The sequence below is a fragment of the Leptodactylus fuscus genome, chromosome 1 (assembly GCF_031893055.1).
Source record: "Leptodactylus fuscus isolate aLepFus1 chromosome 1, aLepFus1.hap2, whole genome shotgun sequence".
NCBI classification, from domain to species: domain Eukaryota; kingdom Metazoa; phylum Chordata; class Amphibia; order Anura; family Leptodactylidae; genus Leptodactylus; species Leptodactylus fuscus.
Window position 1 is genome coordinate 129,587,941 of NC_134265.1, and position 14,310 is coordinate 129,602,250.

The window sequence follows — 14,310 nt, forward strand, 5'->3', positions numbered from 1 at the left end:
GACTGACTATAAGGCTGTGTGTTAATAAAACGGATGTCTTCACCGTGCAGAGGCTGCATCGAACCCCGTGGGGCCTGGCATCTGTTTGGGATTGCCAGGTGCTGACACCAGGCCCTGTACAGACCCATGGTCACTGCTGTCCTGTTGTATAAAGTTCTTTGCAAACCACATAACCAATGTACTACTCCAATACTTTTTATGCTTTATTTGGTAAGTTATAGACATACAGTATGTAGCAAGCAATATAAAGTAGCAAAGCATTGAATTTTTTTTTTTTTTTTACATGCATTTTGTAAAAGTCGTTATCATTTTACTTGTTTCTTTCAATATTGTGTTCAGTGTGATGAATTGTTATGTATAAAGCTTGCACTTTCCATTTTTCATTATATGATTGATCCAGGATCCATAGGTAGAGACTTTTGTGAATAGTGATGGTGGTTTTCTATTTGGTCGTCCACCTTGTACAATTCCAGAAAGATACGCACCACAGAATAATGGACCTCCAGAATCCCCCTGTCAAAAAGAGATGCTCAGTGTGAAAAACAACATACAGAGCAGGCTATCCTGCGTGTAAGCAGTCCGTGGTTTCCACATACAGTACATAGGACATTTTGATATTATGGTTATGTTGTGAAAAACAGTTAGAAAACAAAGGACATATGTGTGTTTTTTCCCATCAACCCCTATTGTAGACTTTAATGGACATCCATCCTCACTAATATGGACCCTGCATGGCTTCTTTTTATTTTTTTAAAAAAACCTTTAGGGGTAGTTCACACGGAGTAAACTGGCGTGTATTTTGGTGTGTAATTTTACACGTGTAAAATGTCATTGAAGTCAATGGGAGTCTTATTTTACACGTGTAAAATTACACGCCAAAATACACGCCAGTTTACTCCATGTGAACTACCCCTTAGGGCGCAGGGTAGATTGGGTTCAGCAACTTTTTTTCATATTATCCTTCTCTGCCTTCCAAAATTCTAAATATCTTTATTTTTTTGTCAACATAGCCATATGAGGACCTCTTAGCACAACAAGTTGTACTTTTAGTTGGTACCATATACTGTTTATATTGTTTTGATCAGATTTTACTAAAGGGGAGGTCAAGTTCCAGACCAATATTAAGAGACAAACATAAAAAGTTAAAAAATGTATCATTGTCTTGAGACTATGTGACAAGCCGGTTTCTCCGTAGCCGGGGGTCGGGGTTTCCCCAGTTTCTACTTTATCCCTCTAACCCCCTCCCCTCTCTTCTCCCCCCCCCCCTTCCCCTTCTCCTTCTCCTGTTCGTGGGACAGTTTCGGGGTGTTTTCTCTTACTCAATTGTATTTGAACTGTCATGCCTTTATATTGCTCGCCCCGTTCTGCTCTGCAGACGGTCCCTTCTTGGTTTATTGGGCCCACCTGTATTATTGCTTTGTGCTGTTTGCTGTTTTGTGATGTTTTATTTGGTTCTCCCTGTTTTTTGAAGTTCCTATTATAAATAAAGAATTTATAATAAAAAAAAAACAAAAAACAAAACAAAATGTATCATTTTACTTTCTGTATCAATTCATCATAGTTTTCTAGATCTCTGTTTGCTGTCATTCATTCTGCTTACTACCAGTGGATAAAAATCAGTCCATGGTGATGTGATGAACATACGGGTGAAAAGTTATGAAATTTTCCAATATACTTTCTTTTTTTTTTAACTGTAATTTTTATTAAACATTTTTACAAATAAGGATAAAACTGTATCATGGACAGGACTAAGTCTCCTGACCAGGGGCAACAATCAATCAACAAAATAGATTGAAGTATAGCAACCAAAAGGGCTCAAAAATAGAGCCCACAGCTGGAATAAGCCCCTAAGAAGGGGAAGCAAGGGGGGAGCATCTGTAGACGGACCACACAAATTAACTGTAGAGGGTAGAGAGGAGTACATCCTCCCACCCTGCCTGTGATATACCACTTAAGAGAAACAATAAAAGTAAAGGACCTTATAAAAGGGGGAAGAAAGGTACACATCTTAATAAACCAAAGAATAATCCCAAGGCAGTCGTCATCTCTCATTAGAGAGAGGAAACCAAGTTGAGGATGAAGCTGAAGATAAAGAAAACAGGATAAGAAAACAGCAGTCAGCGCGGTGGGGGTGGGAGATCCACCCGGTGACGTTGGGCAGCTACACCAGTTGGATGGAGCAGTCTCTTCTTAGACTTCGGCTGGGACCATGCCCGAGGCAAAGGTGGAGGAGGAGCAGTCAATTCCCAGTCGGGCATATTCAGGGGGGGGGGGGGCAATGTCCAAAATAGAACAGAACTGCTGGAGATCTGAGTAGGAACGCAGAGTGGTAGTGAGTCCGTTAAGCCTAGCAGACAGGGAAAAAGGGAAGCCCCACCGGTATGGAATCTGGCGTTCCTGTAGCAAGTGGAGAAGAGGACGGAAGTGCCGCCGTTTCTGCAGGATTATCCAGGATAAGTCTTGATAAAGTTGTAGTTTTGCCCCATCAAAATCAATATCCTTTAGAGCTCTGGCCTTTGATAGGATCACTTCTTTCAACGTAAAGTCATGGACACAGCAAATAACATCCCTTGATATGAGTCCGGTGCCCTTAGGTCGCAGAGCCCTATGCGCCCGGTCAAATTTAATCTTGTGGGTGGGAGGCTACTGAAGGATCGAATTAAAGATAGCCTCTAAGGTGGTGGGCAAGTCTTCTTCATGCGTGGCCTCTGGGAGACCTTTAACACGAATATTATTTCTCCTACCTCTATTGTCCAAGTCCTCCGCATGGCGCTGAAGATCAAGTGACAATTGAAACTGAAACGTGACCGAGTCCTGCAAATGGGAAACGTAGGTGCGAGTCTGGTCATGGTCGTCCTCAGAGCGTCTCAACTCGGGAAGCAATGTGGTGAAGGTCTTGGCAAAGAGCCGAAATTTCAGCCCGAATCTCTGTACGTATTGTATTTCTTTGCAGCAGGCTGCAGTAACCTCAGCCACCAGAGATTGAGAGAGAAACTGTAGCCATTGAGTCGGAGGAGAGGAGGGAGGAGAAGCAGCCATCTGTACATGTTGGGACTGTGAGGCTGGAGGTGAGGAATGAGGAGATATTGCAGCATAGGGGGATAATGAAGGTGTAGCCCCAATATCCATTTCAGGCCCCCAGGAGTGTGCAGGGGAGACTGTCTCTTGTTGTAGGTGCTGTGTCTGGGGGGGGGGGGGGGGGGGAGAGCAACTGCAGTGGAGACCTTCACAGCTTCAGAGCTGCTAGCAGGCACAGGTGCAAATGAATCTCTGTCCAGGAGTGCAGAGGAGAATGGGGGCATATGAGGAGGAAGAAGGACAGGTGGTTGTCCAGAGGGGCCAGCGCCATGTTCCACCTGTATCTGAGGCACTGCATGAACAGGCACCTCCGGCAACGCCATTTTGGAGTGCAGGGTCCCGATGGGGGTCGGCTCACCTGAGGGCTTTACAGGGTCCAGCATCTGGGGACCAGGCGGAATAACGGTCCGGAGAGCAGCAGAGGGCATCGGGGCACCTGAAGAGTCCGCAGGAGGCCAGGCAGAAGACTTCAGGCCAGCGTTGGGCGCCGCGTGAGAGGCTGTATGGAGGAAGCCAGGGGGACAAGGAAGGAGGAGATCCCCTGCTGCTTAGAGTGGGCTGCTAGGCCCCTTCTTCCCCATGGAAGGATGACTGGAGCGCAGATAGGTCCTTTTAAAAAACATGCCGGGCAGGAGCAGAGCCAGAATGTGTCCTACCTCATCAGGTTGCAGGCCATGCCCCCCCAATATACTTTCTGTATCAACCGTGAGGAATTGATGGAGGAAAGAATATTGGAAAATTGTATGACTTTTCATTTTACAAACAATAACATATTCAATATTGATCTGAAACAGGAAAACCCCTAACTGCACAGCGTTGCACAGCGCAAAGAAATAGCATTGTGCAGAGCATTAAGGAGCTAAATAAAAATGTAAATACATTGAAAATGATGTGCTTATATTCCATGCTCAGAAAACAAAGATAGTATGTGAAAACCCTGTGAATATAGCTAATATCAATCCCGTCCTTGACATTAACCCTTTCATGACTTCCAATGTACAGTACATGTATGGTAGATGTTGGGTGTTAAAAAATGGCTCTGGCTCATGAGCTGAGCATGTGCCATAGCCACCATGTCTTTGTTCTTCTACATAGCAAGGACCTGGTGACAATGTCTGTGTTCAATCTTTGATGATGGGCATTTAACATACTGGAGTGGACCACCATCTGTCCAACTGGATACTAGACTACCTGACAAACCGCCCTCAGTATGTGAGAGCCCGGGACTATGTGTCTGACACTGTGATCTGTAGTACGGGGGCACCACAAGGTACAGTTCTTGCCCCATTTCTCTTCACACTGTACACTGCTGACTTTAGGCACAGCTCATCCAGCTATTACTTACAGAAGTACTCCGATGACTCTGCTATAGTAGGCCTTATCACTGATGGCGACGATAGGAAATACAGAGACTTAAAGGGGCTCTATCACTGGGAAAAGTCATTTTTAACTAATCACATCTTTGCATAGCCTTTATAAATGCTACTTCACACTTACCTTTAGTATGTAGATTGCCTCAGTGGTGTCTGAATAAGTCCGTATTTATTCATATGCTAATAAGCTTCCAGCCAGCTCAGGAAGTTCCCAGCAACCTCCTCCCTCCTATTATCTCCTATGTGTGTGAGGCAAACAGGAAGCTGAGTCATCAGTAGCAGCAGCAGCAGTCTCCCATAGAAAACAACAGGAAGAGGTGTGCACGATGTATCGTGCACCTGTGTAATTAGCATATGAATAATAACGGACTTATTCAGAAACCACTGAGGCAATCTACATACTAAAGGTAGGTGTGGAATAGACTTTCTAAAGGCTATGCAAAGATGTGATTAGTTAAAAATGACTTTTCCTAGTGATAGAGCCCCTTTAAACTGAGATTTTATTGAAAGGTGCCAGCAGAACCACCTCAGGATTAATTCTGGGAAGACTATGGAGTGCTCCGATCCCAGTGGAGATCCAAGGAACATGCATTGAGATAGTCAAGACTTATAAGTACCTGGGTGTGCTCCTCAATAATAAACTAGACTGGGATGATCACCTGGATGTGTTACTCAGAAAGGGTCAGAACAGACTCTACCTGCTCAGGAGGCTGAGGGCCTTCGGAGTCCAGGGGACACTTCTTAGGACCTTTTTTAACTATGTGGTTGCTTCAGCCATATTTTTCAGTGTGGCCTGCTGGGGAGCAGTATATCAACCAGGGACAGAAATAGACTTGACAGGTTGATCAGAAGGGCCAGCTCTGTCCTGGGGAGCCCCTTGGACCCAGTACAGGTGGTGGGTGACAGAAGGACACTGTCCGTGGTGACCTCCATGCGGGAGAACAAATCCCACCCCATGTACGAGACCTTGATGGCACTTGGGAGGACTGTAAGTGAACGACTGCTTCACCCCAAGTATGAGAAGGAGCGCTATCGCAAGTCCTTCCTTCCAATCGCGATCAGGCTACATAATCTACATCAGACCAAGCGAAGATCACTCTGCACAGAAAACTAAATGATTCTGAAGTCTCCCTTCTTTCTTTCTTCTCTTCCTTAGCTGCTTTTGACTCCTAACATATCTTCTCTTCTCAGCATATCTGTCTATTATATTACTGTGTATTATCCTGTATCTGTATTACTATGCTGCTGTAACATACTGTAATTTCCCCACTGTGGGACTATTAAAGGATTATATTAACTAATTATAAGCAAATAGGCAGTTCAAAGCGACAAAAGCCTAGCAATATGAGAGGACAATGTCAAAATCACATCAGGATTACCAAATTCACAAAAAAAGCACTGATAAACCAATATTAAAACTTAATGGGATCCTATCATTAGAATCCTTTTTCTACAAAAACCACCTTTATTATTCTGATCGTTGCCGTTTCTGCTGCCGTTTTTGAAAATTTTCTTTTTTCTTCCACATACAAATGAGTCTTCAGAAAGCACAGGTGGCATTCCGCTTTTGCTCAAAAAGCACAGGGGGTGCCCCCTGTGCTCTCCGAAGACTCTCCATGAACACCTTTCTTCTTCTCCTGACTGCCTCTTTGCCACGTCATCAGCTGGCAGAGCCAACTGCACATGTCAGTTCGGCCGTTTTTCTGTGGCTGAATGGATGCTCGTGTAAGAGGCCACAGGAAAATGAAGAAACAGACATGTTCAGTCAGCTCTACCGGCTGATGGTGCAGCCGATGACACAGGGAGAGGCATCAGGAGAAGAAGAAAGAGCCATCACTGGAGAGTCTTAGGCGAGCACAGGGAATACCCCCTGTGCTTTTTGAGAAAATTGGGAACACCCTCTGTGCTTTCTGAAGACTCATTTGCATACGGAAGAAAAAAGAAAGTTCACAGAAACGGCAGCGCAGAACAGAATAATAAAGGTAGGAGAAGAATAGCCTTTATAAAGGCTATTCTGACATAGTCTTTGTAGAAAAAGGGATTTTAGTGATAGAATCCCTTTAACATTTAATAAATACCTCTAAAATCACACATAAATAAAAACATGCCAAACAATGGTACTCAAAATATCAGGATAATGAACCTAATATCAGCAGGGTCAGCAAGATAGCATATCAAATAACCGGGATAACAAGTTACTAAGGAAGAAGTTGGTCAGATCTTACCCAAACTGTAGTCACATGGATGCAACGGTGAATGCAGAGTCATGGGTGCTAAGACAGTCCCTAGGCTCTCCCTGGGGTGTTGTCCCTGTATCCCCAAAATGATTCCCGCCCTGACAAGGGCAGTCCCAAGCTGTACCCTCAACAAAAACACATATATTGTCCCTAAGAGTTTTAGGGTGCATTGGCACCTATCATTAGGGGACCTTACTATAATTTTCTGATAAAAACCTCAAAAAACATATTCACAAACACATTGATGATGCTGGCCCAATGTAATCTAGAGTGAGATAGGGAGCTAGTGATAAAGCTGGCGGATAAAGGGGAAAATGTGGTTCTGATGGATGTTCAATACGTTTCTATGTGTGAGACCCTTCTCCTCCAGAAGGAAAATTATTGTGTCTTGTTGTGAAATCCAATGGTAGAGATTAGCAATATATTACGTGAGACTATCGGCCTCCTTCTTAGAGGCGACAGGTCTTGGTGGACTTTAGGCAGGCAGTAAAAGTTAGCTTCCACTGGTGTAAGTGGTAAGAGAAATTCCTATTCTTTTACACAGATAAACTTATCTCTCTTAGTTGCCTGTAAAATGGAATGTAATATATTGCTAAACTGTACCGCAAGAAATGATAACTTTATTTTCTATTCATAGAGCTATATGAGGATTTATTTTTATTTGGGAAAAAATTGTATTTCAAAATTGCTCCATTTAATATTTTGGGCAATGTACTGGCAAGCTGGAAAAAAATCAGAATAGATTGAATGGGAAAAGAAAGCAATAAACCCATTCTCTTACGGTTTTCAATTTTATGGCATTCAGCATGTGGAAAAAAAAGCACATTCTGTTTTACAGTGGGTCAATGCAATCATGGCAACTTGCACTGGCATCGCAGCTGTGGGAGGGGGTGGGGGTGGTAGAAGCAGTATCGGCTTCATCAGCAGCAGCCTGAGTCTAAAGTCGCTGATGACTTTTGTGAAGATGAATCAGCTATAGATCAGCCAGGATTTCAACCCACCAATGCCTGATGCAGCAGATTACATGATCAATGCTGCCTCACCACACTCTGTCACTGATCACTGTATCGCCTCCTATAGTTGTAGCTACCTCCACATTATATCACTTTGCTACTCTGTGATCTCCTTAAGTTGCTGCCGCCTCCACACTCTGCACTGGGTAACTGTATGGCCTTCTAAGGCTGCTTCAACCTCCCCACTCTGCCACTGGGCCACTGTATGACTTCCTCACGCTGCTGCCACCTCCTCTGTCTGCCACCAGGTCACTGTATGGCCTCCTAAGGCTGTTGCTACCTCCACATTATTTGCTGCTCTGTGACCTCCTCATGATGTTGCTGCCTCCACATTATATCACTTTACTACTCTTTGGCCTCCTCACACTGCTGCTGCCTCCACACTTTGCCACTGGGTCACTGTATAGCCTCCTAAAGCTATTGCTACCTCCACATTATATCAGCTTGCCACTCTGTGGCCTACTCATGATGCTGCCACCTCCACACTCTGCCACTGGGTCACTGTATGGCCACTCTTACACCGCCAAGCACACCCTCCTTGAGTTGCCGCGGAAAAATGGGCTTCCCACAACATAGGCTGATATGTGACATTTCGACCTATTAGAATTCAACCCTCCATATGTTGGATTGACTATATGAACAGAAAATAAATAAATAAATGATTTCTTGATGATCTAAGCGAACATAGGTACTCCCCTGTGTAACTTTAATGTTATGGCTTCCTCACGCTGCTGCTACCTCCTAACTCTATCACTGGGTCACTGTATGGCCTCCTAAGGCTCCTGCAACCTCCCCACTCTTCCACTGGGTAACTGTATGGCCTCCTCATGCTGCTGCCGCCTGCTCATCTTGCCACTGGGTCAGTTTACGGCTTCCTCACGCTGCTGTCACCTCCACACTCTGCCACTGGGTCACTGTATGGCCTCTTAAGGCTGCTGCCACTTATTCACTCTGCCACTGGGTCACTGCATGGACTTCCCACGATGCTGCCAGCTCCCTACTCTGTTACTGGGAACTGTATGGCTGCCTAAGGATGTTGCTACCTTCACATTATATCACCTTGTCACTCTGTGGCCTCCTTAGGCTGCTGCCACCTCAACACTATGTTGTCATGTCACTGTGACGCCCTCTCCACTCTGTCAAGGGGGCTTTACTTGTATAAGTATTTACTAGAATAGGTTCTGTAGACATCTGTGTGAAATCAGCAGACAAGGGTGTCAAAGGAGTGTGCTCTTTCACACTACAGTAGGATCTTCAGCCTCTGTACGGTTGTTTATACCTGGCACTAACATTGTTGTGTAAGGCTGAGTTCACACTTGAGTTATTTGGTTAGTTTTGTTCCTGTAACTAGCCAAATAAGTGAAGTTTACAGTGGTTCTAATAGTGAAGCCTGTCATGTGCGTGTCATTCTCACTCACTGTATTGTTTGACTATCACAGTAGACTGCATTCTTCATTCAATGTTCTACACCACTATAACCTGCTCTCTGCAGAAAGGAAGTAGCTGGTTTTTAATGCTATTGGCTGCAAATTAATTAGAAAAGAATCAAATTTTTGGCAAAATCCAGCAAAGTGGCAGAATAAAATTTTTTAAATCTTCGCTCATCTCTAATTACGGCCGTGGCACAAAATGCATGGCTTGTACACAGAATTGTAACATAGCCATGAACATGGAGCTTTCATAGGGGAGAATAGATAAAAGTTTGTTGTGTACTGCAATGATTTTAAATAACTTTGTACCTTGACATTAAAAACGTTATGTTCTGGATGATATATATATAAAAACAAAATAAAATCCATCTCCGTTTTTATATTGGACTGCACCAAATAGCAATGATTTTATGTGTACACACTTAAAGGGGTTATTCAGTTTCTAAGACTTATGGCCTGTCGTTGGGGTAGGGTATCAATAATAGATCTGTAGGGGTTCCGACACCTGGGGTCTCAGCTGATCACTGGTATTGAGGTATCGCAGGAGAGCCATGTGGCTCACTTGCTATAAAAACTGTAATGACGAGAGTGGGTACTCCAGCGATACCCCATAACCTTGGTACGGGTGATCTGTAGTGGTTCCAGGTGTCAGACCCCCAAGATCCTAAGGATAGTCCATCAATCTTAGAAACTGGATAACCCCTTTAATATATAGGAATGCTGTGGTGACTATTCATGTGGGTACTGTGAGTTACAATACATTTTACTGTATGCATTTATACATAATATGTATTACAAATGTATAAAAATTATATATGACCTGTTATATACATAAATACTCACTTCACCGGTTCTTTTGTCCTCCTTTTCCTCTCCAGCACAGATGAAATTATTGACATCAATTTTTGGATAAGCCTTGGAACATGTTTCTGTAGAAACCACTTTTAGATCAACTTTACGTAGTAATAGTGATGGCTTGTCATTATATCTTTGAAATGCACCCCATCCAGCCACAGTGCAGACAACTCCAGGAATCACACTGCTTTTGATTTGTGTAATCGGCCAGGGAGAGATGTATCTATTTAGAACCGCTGTCTTTTTCAACTTTACAAAAGAAAAAAACAAAATGTTCAGTTAACAAACACTTACTGTATAGCATACAATTTGAGTTGCTTTTCATTTCCCGTTACAATCCTCTGCATTGCATAGAGCTCAATGACAACAGAAAAAAACACCAATTGTTAGCACAGGAATGTTGTTGTATAAGAATTCAAAATCCATAACTTAGGATCCTGGAAATAGGTATTTGGTGTAAAGTGCTGTAGGCACCATTGTTTCTAGGCTACAATATAAAAGGGAACATGTCAGCAGGTTTGGGGGAGGGGGGGGCACTAAAGCCCTAGCATCTCATAACTAAGGGCGGCTTCACACCAGCGCCCAATCTCCGTTATGCAGGTTTCCATTTCCTGCCCCAGAAACTGGACGGGTGACAGAAACCAACAGGCAGTTTTCAAACCCATTCATTTGAATGGGTTTGAAAAATGTCCCCCCGTGAGCGCCGGTGAGTGGCAAAACCTTTTTTTTTAACCTGCATGTCCTGTATGATCGACTTTGTGTCCGGTTAATAAAAAACGGTTTCGCCGCGGAGAGCAGAATACACTCACAGGCACTCACCGGCAGACACTGAATGCCGGTTTCCGTCTTCTGCCGACAGAAAACGGAAACCTGCATAATGGCGATTGGGCACTGGTGTGAGCCCGCCCTAAGGCTGTTTTTCAGAATATCAAAGTATATACCAAGCGTTAAGTCTGCTGTTCTCATCAGACTCATTTCTAGTGTTTCCAGTACCCACAGGGGTATATCTGCCATAAGATGACCAGAGACGATGGTCTCATGTGGTGCCTCCTGCCATAAACTAGTGGGTGGCATTCTGTTGTAATCGGCTACTATATATTGGTTTATTTCAATAGGTAGCAGACAATAATTTACACACCCATCAATGTTCCTTTGCAGGCTAACCTCAACTGCCACCTTTAGGCGGTGCTGCAACGCTGAAAAACGCCAGGGCTTTTTTAGGCATTGTGACATAATCTGCAGCATAGCCTAAAGGCTGTAGTGAAGGCTGGCCTGGACAGGAGCGTGGATGGGTGAGTATATTATCAGCCACTGCCTATTAGAATAATCCAATAGGTAGTTGCTTAAAAGGACCTTTCACCACTTCCACTGTCTAGAATTGTGTGCATACTTTAATAGGTACAACGCCATTACTTTCAGTGCATTTGGAATGTTTTCCCACTTGCCACTTTGTGGGAGCCATATACTGTGTAGAGGCCAAAAAAAGGGTCCAGATAATGTGTGAGAGCTGTCAAAACAGGGGTCATATACTGTGTAGGGACCATATTATGTGCTTGGGCTAGTAAAAGTCGTGGTATACTGTGTGGGAGACAGTAAAGTGAGGCAGTATACTGTAGGGGTAGGTGCAGGGGGCATTATACAGTGCGGAGGAAAATAAAGGTACTTTTTGATCTGTAAATGTGGGACATTACATATAATTTCAATTAGAGGGGCTCCATCATGCAACCAAAGATTGCAGGGTCAGGTTTTTATGTTTAGGGAGGGGGTGGTTTTCTATAGTTTGCCTCAGGCAGCAGAGAGGCTAGGTTAACTCCTGAAAACGTGCATTTCTTTGATGAAGCTAAGGTCTGCACATTGACTTAAAGAGGACCTTTCACCACCTTCTTCAAATCAAACTCTACATCGTTCAATAGTTGCCACTCCACTAATTTTGGCATAGTTGAAATTTTTTCAGCTTTCAGCACCCAAAATGTTAAATTGCATGTCTACTGTCCAGTAGGCAATGGTAGGGTGTCTGTTCTATCTGAAGACAACTCACCTGACAGTCAGTGGTGTAACTAGGAATGTTGGGGCCCCGTGGCAAAATTTTGACATGCCCCCCTCCCTTCTTGACCAACACTGAAGACCTCGACCGATTGACCAACCCCCGCCCCATTCCTGCTCGCTCTATGATACCCCATAGTGGCCCGTGCACACAGTATTATGCCCCATAGTAGCCCCTACACACAATTTTATATCCCACAGTGTCCTCTGTACATAGTATTATTTCCCATAGTGGCCCTACACACAGTATTATGCCCCATAGTGGCCCCTGTACACAGTATTATGCCCCATAGTGGCCACTGCACATACTATTATGCCCCATTGTGGCCCCTGCACACAGTATTATGCCCCATAATGAACATCCATGAACAATTATTATACTCTGGGGTCTTTTCAGACCCCAGAGTATAATAATCGGAGACCTGGGGGGAGAAAAACATAAAAAACACTGTCACTTACCTATCCCCAACTCCTCTGCAGTCCTCGGTGGTGTCGGCCATCTTTAATGACGTGCGGACGTCACACAACTAGGCCTGATGCCTGTGTAGAGTGCGGAGAGGTAAATAACACTATTTTTTATTTTCTCTTACCTCTCCCGGGCCTCCAATCATTATACTCGGGGGGTCTGAAAAGACCCCCTAGTATAATAATGATGTTTGTGGGGCCCGCAGCGTCACTTACCGATTCCGTCCCCTGCCAGGATCGGTAAGTAAATATGGTCCGTTACTGGCTGGAGTAACCACAGAAGGTAACGGCCTATTAAGAAAAAAAAAAAAAAAAATACAGGGGTAGCGGCTGTCGCTGGGCCCCTAATGTCCTGGGCCCTGTGGCAGCCGTTACCCCTGCTACCCCGGTAGTTACGCCACTGCTGACAGTATAGAACCGAATTAGCATAACTAAAAGAACCCTAGTATGAACAAATTAAGTGTGCTTGAAAGTTTGTGAACCCCTCAGAATTTGCTATATTTCTGCAAAAATTTGACTTAAAACTACAGATATATGTGCAATCTCATAGTCGATAGAAATTCTTTTTTTTATTATTATTAAAAGAAGTTTTTAGGTGTAATCGGTTTTATATTGTGGTTTTTTTTTTAAAGGAACAAGGTTAGAGATGAGCGAATAGTATTCGATCGAGCAGGTATTCGATCGAATACTACGTTATTCGAAGTATTTGCGCTCGATCAAATACCACGCGGTAAGCACAGTAAAAATTAGTTTGTTTTTTTTACACCAATAACTGTGCAGGGGAGGTGGGAGAGGAAGTAGGACAACATGGGCATCGAAAAAAAAGGAAAAAGTAATTGGCTGGCTAAATCAGGTGACCTCGGATTTATAAGAATAGTGGGTGTTAGATTCTGTTCAGATGCGACTGTGAATTAGATAGGGATAGACGTTTTGCCAGGGTTAGCTAGCAATTAGTATTATTTAGGAAGGAATCTTACTCCAACAGCTCTTATAAGAGCTAAACTTTCATCTACCCCTGAGATTGTATATACACCATCAGTATATACAATCTTTTTGCAAATAATTTTCCCAAATGCCCTTGTTAGGGCTCCAATTACGTACCACCTTTTCCCCCAATATACCTTTCCCATCTCCTGTTATATAGCTGTTTTAAGCTCATATACTTCTAACATACAGAGGATTTGGGGCTCTATATATCTTACCCATCTCCTGCTATAGACTAGAAATGCGTAAGGCTAGTGCAAAGGGATGAGGACGGGGGCATGGAGATGCAGCTGGGGGCCAAGGCCGTGGTCAAGCTACTGCGGATCCAATGCCTACTGGTGAGGGGCAGCCAGCATTGTGCTCATCCACAATCCCTGGCTTGATGGCAACGTTAAGCAGGGTGCAGGGTACAATGCTGACGAGCCCTGAGCACCAGAAACAGGTGTTACAATGGCTAGCAGATAATGCTTTCATCTGCATTTCCACCAGCCAATCAGCCACTACCTCCGTCGTGTTCATATCCAAGAGTCTGCCCCTCCTTCTTCCCAACATGCCCAATCTTCCCAGCAGAGTCATCCCACCCTTGCCCCCTCCCAGGAGCAGTTTTCAGGTCCTTTTCCACTCTTCAACTCTGTTCAACCACTTCCCGAATCCCAGGAGCTAACAGAAGAATTTGTGTGTCCTGATGCCCAACCACTGGAGCATCCGCCATCTCCTGACGATTTTGTGGTTGTGGACTCGTAACCAGAATTTCCCATCCTCAGTGATGATGACGAGACACAGTTGCCATCAGGGCAGGCTGTTGTTATGTGCAGTGTGCAGGAGGAGCAGA

At 44.0% G+C, this 14,310-nt stretch overlaps 1 protein-coding gene across 1 annotated transcript in view; it reads right to left on the minus strand.

Moving 5' to 3' along the window:
* Positions 1–321: 321 nt before the first annotated feature.
* The window catches only part of LOC142208714 (chymase-like), a 34,907-nt gene continuing 20,918 nt past the window's right edge, over positions 322–14,310 (minus strand). The window contains exons 4-5 of the mRNA XM_075277392.1: positions 9,975–10,235; positions 322–513 (exon numbers count right to left, since the gene is read on the minus strand). Coding sequence (XP_075133493.1) covers positions 352–513; positions 9,975–10,235 — 423 coding nt within the window. The 3' untranslated portion in view covers positions 322–351. The remainder of the gene's footprint in view (positions 514–9,974; positions 10,236–14,310) is intronic.